The sequence below is a fragment of the Protopterus annectens genome, chromosome 4.part1 (genome assembly GCF_019279795.1).
Source record: "Protopterus annectens isolate FY-2018-M chromosome 4.part1, PAN1.0, whole genome shotgun sequence".
Classification (NCBI taxonomy): Eukaryota; Metazoa; Chordata; order Ceratodontiformes; family Protopteridae; genus Protopterus; species Protopterus annectens.
Genome location: NC_056734.1, coordinates 1,002,579,789 through 1,002,593,015, shown reverse-complemented (window position 1 = coordinate 1,002,593,015; position 13,227 = coordinate 1,002,579,789). Strand labels below are relative to the sequence as shown.

The 13,227-nt window shown below is 43.7% G+C and overlaps 1 protein-coding gene across 1 annotated transcript in view; it reads left to right on the top strand.

The window, feature by feature from the left end:
* Positions 1 to 13,227, top strand: part of BDH1 (3-hydroxybutyrate dehydrogenase 1) — a 985,124-nt gene that overhangs the window by 646,262 nt on the left and 325,635 nt on the right. The window contains exon 4 of the mRNA XM_044070714.1: positions 10,384 to 10,536. Within this exon, the coding sequence (XP_043926649.1) occupies positions 10,384 to 10,536 (153 nt within the window). The remainder of the gene's footprint in view (positions 1 to 10,383; positions 10,537 to 13,227) is intronic.

Below are 13,227 nucleotides of genomic sequence, written 5' to 3'. Positions count from 1 at the left end.
GGTTAAGGAACAGGGAAAAAAAAAAAAACATGTTGCTACATAGGAATGTGAGACTAGTAATTAGGGCAAAAGATATGGACTACAGGAAGTGGAAAAGGCACAGTACAAGAAGGCAGTAAACATGATGAGGGCAGCAAAAGTTAAAAATGAATGAGAGTTAGAAGGGATCAAGGAAGGAAAACAAGGGATTTTGTGGGTGCATAGCAGAAAGAAGGAAGGGAGGGACAGAACTTGGCATGCTGAGCAAGCTAGAGGGAGACTACAGAATACTAGGAAAATGAATACATTGCTTGTGTCTTCACAGAGGTGGGGAGAGGCAGACCAGAAAAGGGAGAACAGTGGACAGAGACCAGAAAATAAATAAAAAAAATAGGTGTGTGTGTTGTGTGTATAAGTGTGTTGTGTGTAGTGTGCATGTATGAGAGATCGAGAGGAGAGGTAGAAGGGAAGTGGCTGCCCCAAGAAGAAAAAAGTGCAAAAACCTTATGAGCTGCATCTGAGTCTTCAGAAATCTGGTTAATGTGCAGAGAGAACAGCCAGATGTCCTTCAAGAATGCAACTGCAGTCCTTACATATGGGTTGTCCTGCCTCAGGCAGCCCTCGGTCGGCCGGATTCCAAAGTCTGGGTCCGGCGTCGGCTGATGTCGCCTCCTCCCCGACGTCAGAGCGGCTGGGGTATAAAAGCATCAGCCGACGCCATCTTCCTCAGTCTTTCTTGCAGCGCGATGCCCGAACCAGAAGCAGTTCGCAAGTGCCGGTCGGTCAGCTCCTGTGTTTTCAGTATCCGAAGTCATCAAAAAGCTAAGTACCCCATTGAGGAACCTTTTCTTGCCTCAGCCGATGTCAGATAAAACTGCAAAAGTTAATAACTGTTTGTCTTGTGGTAAACAAATACCTCATAAGGACTTCCATTCTTACTGCCTTCCCTGCCTTGGCCCAGACCACGACGTCTCGGCCTGTGCTGCCTGTGCTTGCTTCAACAAGCGCACACTCAGGCGCCGGGCAGAATTTGCTGAAGACTTTTTTGGCGAAAAATACTCCTATATCATGCCGTCAGAACAACCGACAACCCATATTTCCAAAAAACGGAAGGACCAGGACCGGCATTATAGGTTCATAGGTTCATACTAGGCTATCTGCCCTAGGGCATTTATAAGCCTAGCCAGAGTGTGTGTGTGGCTTTCACCACCCCTTAGGATGAGAATACTATACCCATTAGTTTGTTGTGCCACTGTCCAGCAGTGACACAGAGATGATTCCCGGGGTAAACCTACGATCTCCCATCCACTCGTCAAGATTTCTCTTGAACAGAGTCAGTGAGGGGCTCTGCCTCACATGGACTGGGATTCTGTTCCATAGTGTAGGGAGTCTCTGGGTGAAGAATCTGTCCCTCCAGCACGTCCTATTTATATCCGTGTTGAGGTTTAAGTCTCTTGCTCTCGTGGCTCTGGTGGATTTGGATTTTTTGAGGTGGAGCATGTCCATTAATTCCAGGTTGGACATGGCCTTGTATGTCAGGCACAGATCACCTCTGAGCAGACGGTATGCGACTGAAGAGAGCTGGAGTTTCTTCAGTTGGGCAGCGTATGACATATGTTTGAGTCCCTTTATCCTTTTGGTGAGGAACTTTTGGGGTCTTTCCAACTGCTGCAGGTGTCAGGTAAGGTACATTCCGAATGGGGCGTTGTACTCAATCATTGGTCTGATAAGTGAAGAGTACAGGGGTACAATGACCTCTCCTGATCTGGATGTGAATCCCTTCATGATCAGGTGGGCAATGTAGAAGGTCTTCCTAACCACTTTGGCAATGTGAGTGTCAAAAGAGAGGTTACTGTCAACTTGGGTCCCCAGGTCCCTGATAACTTCTTCCGTGTTTAATGGATTACCACCTATGTGGTAATTAGGGGTTACCTTGTTTTTCCCAAAGGGTATGACTGTACATTTTTTGACATTTAGCTTAAGGCCATGGCTCTGGCACCAGTTATCCATTTCTATGAGACCTCTCTGGAGGATGTCTGTGTCTGATGGAGTGTCAATTATGGTGCCCAGTTTGCAGTCATCTGCAAATTTTGTCAGCCACAATCCCCCTATGTTTGCCTGCACTTCAGAAAAATAAATGCCGAACAAGAGGGGGCCCAGGACTGAGCCCTGTGGGACACTGCTCGTGACCGGCTTAGAGTCTGACATGGCACCAGCAACTCTAACCCTGTGTGTTCGGTCCTTGAGCCAGTTTGCAACCCATCTTGTGACATATGGGTTTACATCTAAGCTGGTGAGCTTTTCTATGATGCCCGAGTGGGGTATTGTGTCGAACGCTTTTGCTAGGTCAAGGTAGGCTGTGTGAACTGCCTTACCCTCATCAATGGCCTTAGTGACTGTTTCGAAAAAGTCGACCAAGTTCAAGAGGCAGGATCTGCCCTTGACAAAGCCAAATTGGATAGGATCCAGTGTCTGTAGGTCCCCAATGTCTTTATTTATGAGTTCCATTATGATCCTCTCCATAGCTTTGCAGACAAGGCTCTTCAAGCTTATGGGGCGGTAATTTCCAGGGTCCGTAGAAGCACCGCCTTTGTGGAGTGGGACCACAGTTGCCGTACGCCATTCTTTGGGTACGTATCCTGTAGTAAGGCTAAGATTAAACAGCAGCCTTATGTGTGGGTTTAGTTCCTCATTGAGTTCGTGTAGCACACAGCCGGGGATGCCGTCCGGTCCCATTGATGCTGTGTTTTTTGCTTTAGAGAGAGCAGCTCTCACCTGGTCATCTGAGATGTTTGGGAGGCTAGACTCTGGTGGGATAGATATTTCTCCTTTTGGGGGGGAGGGAGGGGAGAAATTTGCACTGAACCTGTCTGCCAGTATGTTGGCAATGTCTGTGGGTTCAGTGATTTTTGTATCATTTTGGACTAATTCTGAGCATATCTGGGAGTTTCCACCCAGGTTTCTAACATAGCTAAAGAAGGCCTTATGATTATCTTTTGTGTCATTAGTGATTTTTCTCTCAAAGTTGGCCTTGGATGATTTATGAGTGATCGTAATTTTTTGCTAGTATTGATCAGAGATGCCTTCCCTTTTAGGGATTTTGCTCTGTCATGTAGTAGCTTTCTCCTCTTGTTGTAGAGTTTGTTTATGGCTGGGGTCCACCAGACCGGGCGCCTGCCTTTGGTGGAAAGGGTCTTGATTTTATTAGGGATTGCTTGATCCATACATTCCTGGAGGTGCTCGTAGAAGGCATTTGTAAGGGTTTCAGCAGCATGGGTTGTGGTTTCCACTGGCTCGGGGGCCTTGAAGGATACCACTCCGGCCCGCGACTTCCACCGACACCACGCCAAAACCTATCGCATAATACTTTGTTTGGTGTTAAGGCAGAAGAGGTGTTGAAGAAAATGGAGGATAAAGCGAAATCTATGCAGACAGTTAAGGATTTCTTACAAGTACAACCACCTAGATTTAGCAGGAACTGGCCTTCAAAGAATTGGTCCTTTCCAGTGTCAGACAGGCCACAACGAGGCAGATACAGATGTCCCAGAGGCAGATCCCAGCCCCAGGGCTCATACAGGCCTAAACAGTGGGGTGCTTCTACCTCCAAAACTGGAGAAGACAAAGCTCAGCCATACAGAAAACGGTCACAATGACTTGCCTCTGCCAGCACCAAGCACTTATCTTTTTACAGCCCCCTTGGGCGGAAAGCTAGCACTTTTCTCTCAAAATTGGCACATGATCACCCAGGACAAATGGGTATTGAATATAGTGTCCCAGGGCTACAGTTTCCACTTTCACACCCTGCCAAAGGCAAAAGGTATGCCAAACCTGCCACTCATTCAATGGGCAGGGGCACAAAAGCAAGTTTCGAGCCTTATGCAAATGAAGGCCATTCAGCAAGTACCACGACAAGAGCAGGGACAAGGATTTTACTCAAGACATTTCTTAGTCCCCAGAAAGGACAAAACCTGGAGACCAAATCTGGACCTGTTTGCTCTAAACACGTTTCTGGACGTTCCAAAATTCAAAATGTTAACTCTGCAGCAGCTTCTGCCCATGCTGGGCAAGAACGCTTGGCTTGTAACTTTGGACCTAAAAGAGGCATACCTGCATATACCAATCAGACAATCTTGCAGAAGATACCTCAGATTCATAGCTGGCTCAAACCACTACCAATTCTCTGCGCTGCCCTTTGGCTTATCTACTGTGCCCAGGGTCTTCACAAAATGCCGGGCACCAGTAATTGCATTTTGCAGACAAAAAGGAATTCAAATTTATCCCTACTTGGACGACTGCCTTATACAAGCAGAGAACAAGGACACTCTACTAAAGCATCTGGCGTTCGTAAAAAGATTATTAATTTGCCCAGGGTACACAGTAAACAAAAAGAAATCAAAACTAGTACCCTCTCAAGAGATAATATTCCAAGCTTAAATACAACTGCCTAGATCAGGGGTGTCCAACCTTTTTGACCGGAGGGCCAAGTGTACAAATTTTAAACTAGGCGTGGGCCGGATTAGCAATTTCACAACCAAAAAAAAAACAATAAAACACAAAATTCTATGATCAGTTTAATAAAAAAAAATAATGTGAAATCTGGCACTGCTTTTGTTTGCACAGGTAGTCTATGTCTGCTCCAACAGTAGAAGTCACAATGCGCAATGATGCTGCCAAATGTTCATCTGTAAGCTGAGATCTTGACTTCGATTTCGTGTTTTTCATTCTAAAAAACAGTTGTTCACAACAGTAGGTGCTTCCGAACAGAGCAGTGAACTTCCTAGCGTCCTGTGAGAGATTGGTATAATTGTCTGATGATACATAGCGGCGGTAAAAGTTCAGCAGATCATGCTCAGCGAAAGCTATTTTCAAGTTGCTGTCATTCTGAATGTCAGTGAGTTCCAGCTGGTATTTATCAGCAGCATCCGTGGGATCATCTGAAAACGGATTACTGATTAGCTTCATGGTGTCAATGTGCCTTCTGAAATCCTGGAACCTTTGCTCAAAATCATCAGCAAGTTTGGCAGCTAATTCAGAATACTTCTCATGTTGTACTGTGTCCGTAGGCCTCGACGAAAGGACTGGGCAATGTACAGCTTTCTTCAGAACAAGCTGTGACTGAATTAGCTTCAACTTCTGAATGAACGTCACAACATGTTCATACAACTTGTGCACCAGCTGGTCCTTTCCTTGAAGTCTGACGTTCAACTCTGCCATGAATTTCGTCATGTCGACTAGAAATGCCAAGTCGTTCAACCATGAGTCTTCATCCAAGAAACATACGTCTTTTCCTTTGTTTGTCATGAATGTCTTTATTTCATCACGTAGACTCCAGAATCTGAATAATGTTGATGACTTGCTAAGCCAGCGAACTTGGCAGAAGTAGACCACATCATCATGATCTGAGCCCACTTCCTCCAGAAAGTTATTGAGACCTCGGGACCTGATAAAGTTGACAGCTGATACAACTTTTTCCATCACGTGCTTCATTTCAAGGGTCTTGGCACACAGGTTTTCTTGGTGAATAATGCAATGGTGTGCAATGATTTCATGAGGCACCATTTTGGCCAACAACGTTACAAATCCATTATGCTTCCCTGTCATGGCAGGAGCCCCATCTGTCGTAATGCCAATCAGTTTGTTCATAGAAACCTGGAATTTCTCAATTACCTGATTTACTTTTGCAAAAATGTCCTTTCCTGTTGTGGTGCCCTTCATTGGACAAATATCCAACAATTCTTCGACAACAAACATTTTCGTAACCCCTCTTACAAATATAGCCAGTTGAGCGGTGTCACTTATGTCCATGCTCTCATCAAGAGCTAAGCTGTAGAACTCGCAACCGCTTAGTCTCTGGGTCAATGTGTTTTCAATATTAGCTGCCATGTCATCAACTCTTCTTGAAACAGTTTGGTGAGAAAGACTGACATTTTCCACGAAAGACTTCTTATCTGGGAAGACCACATCCGTAAATATTTGCAAGCAATCCTTCACTAACTGCCCATCTGAAAACTGTTTTCCTTTCTTGGCAATAATCTCTGCAATTAAAAAGCTAACCTTTGTTGCTGCTTCCGAACTGTTTTTGGCTACTTTGAAGTAAGACTGCTGACCTGCAATACTTTGTTTCAATGAGTTGATTCGATCAGTCCTGGCTTGACCAACCACGCTATCAAATTTACTTGCATGTTTCATACTATAATGTCGCTTGATGTTGTATTCCTTCGAAACAGCAATAGTTTCTTGCAAATCAAGCACAAAACGCTGCCAAGATGTTCCATCACGAAAAAGTCTTTCGTCCACGAACATTTGAATGAGCGATTTTCAACATCAGTTTTCCGTTTTTTATGTGCTGGCACCTCCATTACAACTTTAAACTCGCCTGCGCGTGATACATTACGTCACAAGTCAACAATGTTAGAAAATTAGAGCTGGGAGGTTGATGTGAAATACACCTAACCTGAGTATTAGTAAAAATTAGTGCCCGCAACAATGAGAACGAAGCAAAAGCAAGAAACTTATAAAATTCTGTTTTATTCACCAGTAAAAAAATAGATGAGCGTGCTTTTACTTACAAAGCTTCATCAGATCCATCCAATTTTCACTGGTGAATAAAACATTTGTTTTTAGAAAGCTTAGCTACGGAGCAGCTTGTCCTTGTGAAACAACTCTGGCAGGTATGGGAAATGGAAAATCCTTGATACTCCAGCAATTTGATCCAAACAAATATGGCTCCTGGTAAATGGCTTTGTGGATTCAGGAAAGGATTTCTGCATGATTCAGTTTGTTTTTTTTCTTTTGATCAGTTATTTTCATGCACTTGATTGTGGATGTATATGTATCACTATATTTTGTTTTGATGACAATGTAAGTGATTTTTTCTGTTAGACACACTTAAGTGGCATACCTGTAAGTTGTTTTTGACTCTTCGTTGCAATTATTTTATGTTTGGATGAGTTTCATCACAATGTGTGAGTTGACAGTGCACTTTTTGGTATTGCGGCAAGACAGAATGTGATCTTTGTGGGCTATCGACGACCGGCAAACCTGATAGTTGTGTTACAATGGCAGCTGTCTATTGAATTTTTACAAAATCAGAGAAGCTTCGCGGGCCGGATCCTGGCCCGCGGGCCGTATGTTGGACACTCCTGGCCTAGATGGCTTATCTCACACCAGAAAAACAGACAACTAACTACTTACTTCAAAATGTTGGCAACAAAGACCCAGTTATCTGCAAGAAAAATTATGCAGGCTTTGGGCTTCATGGCATCCTGCATACTACTAATTCTATATGCCAGACTGCATATGAGGAAACTTCAATGGTACCTAAAAAGTGTCTGGACTCAACACTGTCAAAGCCTGGAAGCATTAATTACCCTCATTCCTTGCCTGCAACAGGAGTTTCGATGGTGGGCTCATGCCTGTCACCTCAACAAGGGACAGCCTTTCACTCTACCCACAGCCAGGCAGTCAATAACAGATGCATCAGACTATGCCTGGGGAGCACACATGACAGGAAAATGTATTCAGGGCACATGGCCAACAAGCCAAATGCATCCTACATATCAATCAAAAAGAGATGCTAACTGTTCAGAATGCTCTGACAACTTTCAAGGATTTACTCCATCCAGGCCAACTACTGATAAGGACGGACAATACTACAGTCATGTGGTACATAAGCAGGGAGGCACGCATTCCTACCCCCTCTGCAAACAAGCCATGACTTTATGGAACACAGCATTTACTTATCAAGTTCACCTGCAAGCACAATTCCTGCCAGGAAAGAACAATACTCTAGCAGACGAACTAAGCAGAAACCTTACGGATCCCCACAAATGGAAATTGGATCCACTAGTCTTCAGCATGATAATAAAGAAATGGGGATGCCCAGACATAGATCTATTTGCCTCCCCTCACAACTGTCAACTACAAAAATTCTGCACAAGGACTTATCACAAGCAAGCATGGAAAGTGGATGCTCTCTCATTCAGCTGGAAAAGTAACAGTATTCCTTTCCTCCTCTGCCTCTACTCTCCAAGGTACTCCTAAAGGTCGGACAAGAGAAGCCAAAAATGATCCTGATTGCCCCAGACTGGCCATGCCAGCAGTGGTACCCAATCCTAAAACATTTGTCTCAAGGCCCAGCCTGGACACTGCCTCTTATTCCTCACTTACTGACCCAGCGAAACAATCAGATTCTGCACAGCCAACTCAGGACCCTAAATCTGGCAGCATGGCGGATAATGTAACCTTTCAAAACACACCTCTTTCTAAAGCAGTGATGGATGTTATTTTGGAAGCCAGAAGGCCCAGTACCAGAAAATCTTATGCAGACAAATGGAAAAGATTCTGTGCATGATACCAGGCACAAGGACTTGACACATCTGTACCAAATATTCCTCAGATTTTACAATACCCAACTGAGATGCTGAACAAAGGCCTATCCTTTCATCAATTAAAATTCATGCCTCAGCCATTTCAGATCATTACAATATGGAACCTCCTATCCATTGATAAGACAGTACCTCAGAGGGGCCAAAAATATAAGACCTCCAAGGAGAGCCCCAATACCTGCATGGGACCTCAGTTATGTCTTGGAAAAAATCACTCTACCACCTTTTGAGCCAGCCAGTACAGCTGATATAAAGTTTTTATCTTGGAAAACAACTCTGCTCCTAGCAATAACCTCCGCAAAACGCGTTTCAGAGTTACAGGCACTCATGGCTGTGGGACCTTTCATTTTCCACCCAGACAGGGTTTCTCTAAGAACGAACCCTACATTTATGCCTAAGGTAGCGTCCAGTGTGGCCCTCAACCAAACTATTCATTTGCCTACCTTTTATCCAAACCCACAGAATAAGGTTGAAAGACTTCTGCATTCCTTGGACAAACACAGACAACTACGCTTCTATTTGGACAGAACTAAAGCTTTCAGAAAAACTGAGCCACTTTTAGTGGCATTTGCTGCAGGATCTTAAGGAAAGCCCATCTCAAAACAGACTATTTCAAAATGGATAGGTCACTGCATTCGTTTCTGCTACTCACAACATGGCAAATCAGTGCCCAAGGCCATTATACCTCATTCTACCATTCTACCAGGGCAGCTGTCACTTCAGCAGCCTTTCTCAGAGGAGTACCAACCAAAGACATTTTAGAGGCTGCAACTTGGAGTTCAGTGCACACTTTTACAAAACACTACCATTTACCTCTCTACTCTAAATCCGGAGCAGGCTTCGCCACTGCAGTTTTGCAAGGCCTTATAGCCTCTCCTAATCCTCTTTAGGCCCAGCCACCCAGCCTTGGCTTTCGGATTCAACCCAACAGTAATGACTGCAACAGTGAAACACAATGAAAATAGTACAGTTGTGTACGTACCATAAATGTAGATGTTAAGAGTGTATTCATTGTTGCAGTCCAGGTTACCCTCCCTCCATCCCCCTTTTCTTTGCTGGGACTTACCTATACTTCTCTATCTTATACAACCTATGTGGTGTATTTGCTTGTAGATGAAGGAAATGTTTATTTTACTGAATGCATACTTATTGGCATTATATTTTTAGCCTATTTTGGGGGCACCTGACATCTGAGACAAGAAAAACTGAAGAAAATGGCGTCGGCTGCTTCTTTTATACCCCTGGCGCACTGACGTCAGGGAAGAGGTGACCGCAACCGATGCCGGACCTAGACTTTGGAATTCTGGTCGACCGCAAGTCGCCTTCCAGCAGGATAACCCAACAGTAATGACTGCAACAGTGAATACACTCGAACATCTACATTTATGGTAGGTACACAACTGTACTTTCCTTTGCAAATAACTGAACTAAGAATGCATTTTATGAGGAAGTACTTGGAGATCAAGGATCATTTGTACAGGTTGTTTCTGAAAAACGTCTAGAAGTCAAGACTTCACTTGTAAGTTTATCTGCGCATTTGTATAGCTTCTATTCACAATCTGTTTTTTTTGTTCTCATTCACTGTTTTGTTATTTGACAATGCAGCATTTTTGGTTTGTTATTGCAGATTGTATTATGTAAATGTGTGTAAGTCTTTGCCTTCCTGCCTGCCAGAGACAGAGGGAGACAAGATTCTGTATTGTGATATTATACATGTATTGTATCTAAGGCAGCTTTATCAGTTTAAGGAACTGCCAGATGATTTTTGACAACTGAGATATCCCATCATTTGTCCTCAAAGAAAAATGTAGAAACAATAAAAACTTGTTAGCCCATTACAAGGCACTCGCTCCAGAAATGTTATTCCCTCCCCATTCTACAGATGGATCACACTGCTGGTTCAAAAACCCATCATAAGTCACAAGCCTAACAGTGTTCCTAGTGACTATTTCTTGGATTATTTTTGTATATACTGAGTTATTTCATAAAAAACAAATTTAATTATTTTTTCTTTCAGGTCTCTGGGGGATTGTGAACAATGCTGGAATTGCTACATTTGGTGAAATTGAGTTCACAGCAATGGAAAAATATAAGGAGGCAGCTGATGTCAATTTGTGGGGCACTGTCCGAGTAACCAAAGCATTCCTCCCTCTCATCCGCAGAGCAAAAGGTTTGTAACAGGAGACAAAGATATAGTCTCAGTGGTTTGGCATGGGAAGTGATTTAAAAGTGCATAAGTGCATTTAATAAATTCTCAGTATTGTTGTCAGTCCTTGCAGAAATACAAAAGAATGTGCTTAATTAAAAACAGAAGCATACTTTTTCAGTCTGTCTGTCTAATTTTTATTACTCCAGTACAACTGAGCAGAAATTTTAACATGACATATTTATTATCTTGGAAGTTGATTTTTTTTAAATTGTGTTGGTTTAAAGTAGCACTCAGTAAACAAAAACAAAAGGAATTATGGATATTAGATGGCACGGAGGACAAGAGAGCCTTGTGTGTTCCAGTTTTCATTTTCTGTAGGCAATCCTTTTTTTTTTTTTTTTTTTTTTTAGAATTGCTTAGCTGGGATTTTATCTTGATAGCTATATTTATTTAGTGAAGTGGACAGTCACTCAAAATGTAGAGGTACTGATTTTATTTAGCAGACAGGGATTTGGGAGACTGGATGGACCAATACTGGTCCTCTTCTGCTGTTACATTGGGCATTCTGTCACTTCCCAATAACAACAATCTGATTCCACTCTAAACCTGTTTTTATTCCATGTATTCTGTTATTTATTCAGTAGCTTAATTGGAAGGGTGACCTAAAGTGGATCTTTTCCAGCATTATCTTGAGCCTTTGACAGAGAAGTCAGATTGAGTGTGAAGTCATGTCTTATAAAAAAAAATTGTAGTAGTGTAACACAGTGTAATGGCATAAATTCATTTAATAAAAATTGCAAATTAAAAAGAAAACGTAATTTACTGATAATCTACTACTACTTTTGGCTTTTGAGATCACCTGTCCGCTCATGATTGTTAGTGGAGTTTTACGGTGTCGAGTTGCCAGTCCGGCACCCAACCTTCCACAGAAGGCGCACACACTTGCACCTACAGCCAATTTAGAGTGTCCGATCCACTTACAGCATGTCTTTGGAATGTGGGAGGAAACCGGAGCACCCGGAGGAAACCCACGTGACCACAGGGAGGACATGCAGACTCCGCACAGAAGGCAGCCCAGCCGAGGATCGAACCGGAGAACGTCTTACTGTGAGGCGGCAATGCTAACCACTGCAGCACTGTGGCCGCCCACTGATAATCTACTGAATCAGGTAAAAAAGAAAAAAACTTGCAGCTATCTAATTATAATGTGCATAGCACTTAGTGACCAAAATTGTAAGATGTAGCTGGTTTAACTGGATAGGATTTGACAACAATGGAAAGAAGTAGTAGTTAAAATGCCACATGATTGAGTGGCATAATTTGGAGAAGAAACTTTTGTTTTCCCATATTCTTGAGCTGGCCTGTGGTTTCTAGTGATAGGCAAGATGTTCATTGTGCATACAGCTGCAGTAATCACATATGGGTTCTCTGCCGTCAGGCGGTCCCTTGGTCGGCCGAATTCCAAAGTCTTGGTCCGGCGTCGGTTGTTGTCGCTTTCTTTCCCGACATCAGAGCGACAGGGGTATATAAGACACAGCCGACGCCATATTCTTCCGTCTTTTTTGCCGCGCGGTGCCCGAAGCAGAAGCAGTTCGCAAGTGCCGGTCGGCCAGCTCCTGAATTTATGAAAAATTGGAAACCAAAGTCTTCTTTAAAGCTAAGTACCCCGTTGGGGAAACTTTTCTTGCCTCCGACCGATGTCAGACAAAGTTAACAATTGTATTTCTTGTGGGAAGCAAATACCGCATAAGGATTTCCATTCCCTCTGCATACCTTGTTTAGGCCCAGACCACGACGTCTCGGGCTGTCGCTTTTGTGCTACTTTCAATAAATGCACTATTAAGCATCGGGCGGAGTTTGCCCAACATTATTTTGGTAAAGCCTTTGATTATAAAATGTCGTTGGAGACTCCGACTACCATTTTGTCCAAAAAACGCAAGGACAAGGACCGACACGCGAGGTCCGCGGTCTCCACCGACACCACGCCAAAACCGACTGCACGTGGTCTGGTTCTCAGCGAGACGCCTTTGCAATCCCTGACTACCGACGACACTTTTTTGGCGGTGTCTTCTGTACCCGAGACCATAGGTGCCTCGGCCCTTACTCAGACTACAACCACCGAAGCCACTGTGAGTGTTGAGTCTCCTAATGTGGACAGGTCCACTTCCACCCAGGGTGTCTTTAGGCCCTCATCTTCCTTTTCCATTAAGGCCTTTACTATGTCCAAATCAACCATGCATCCCAAAAGGCCTGTTGCTCAGGGCCCATCCCCAGGCCCCATGCCTAAAAAGCAGATGCTTAAAATGGCTGAGGATTTGATTATCCTTATCAGGGGTTCCCAACCCCCTCCAGACAAGAGACCCAGAGTGGAGGAAGATTCTCCCTCTTCTGAACAGGGCTCCATTTTCTCAGAACATTCTGATGTAGAGGAGCACTCGTACTCCCCTTATGAAGATTCGGATGCAGAACAGTCCATTCCTTCTGTATCTCCCCCAGAGGATTTCTCTTTTGGGGAAACCTTGCACACCTTGAGGGAGCACTTCCATTGGGAAGGCCAAGACTTTTCTGATTCCAAGAAAAGGCTTAGGGAATTTCTTTTGTTTCCGCAACACAGACCACTGGCGATACCTCCTGTCTTGGACATACTTGATGATGTTTACTCAGAGGCTTGTCTTAGTCCGGATTCCCTGCCTCCTGCTCCATTCAAACCTA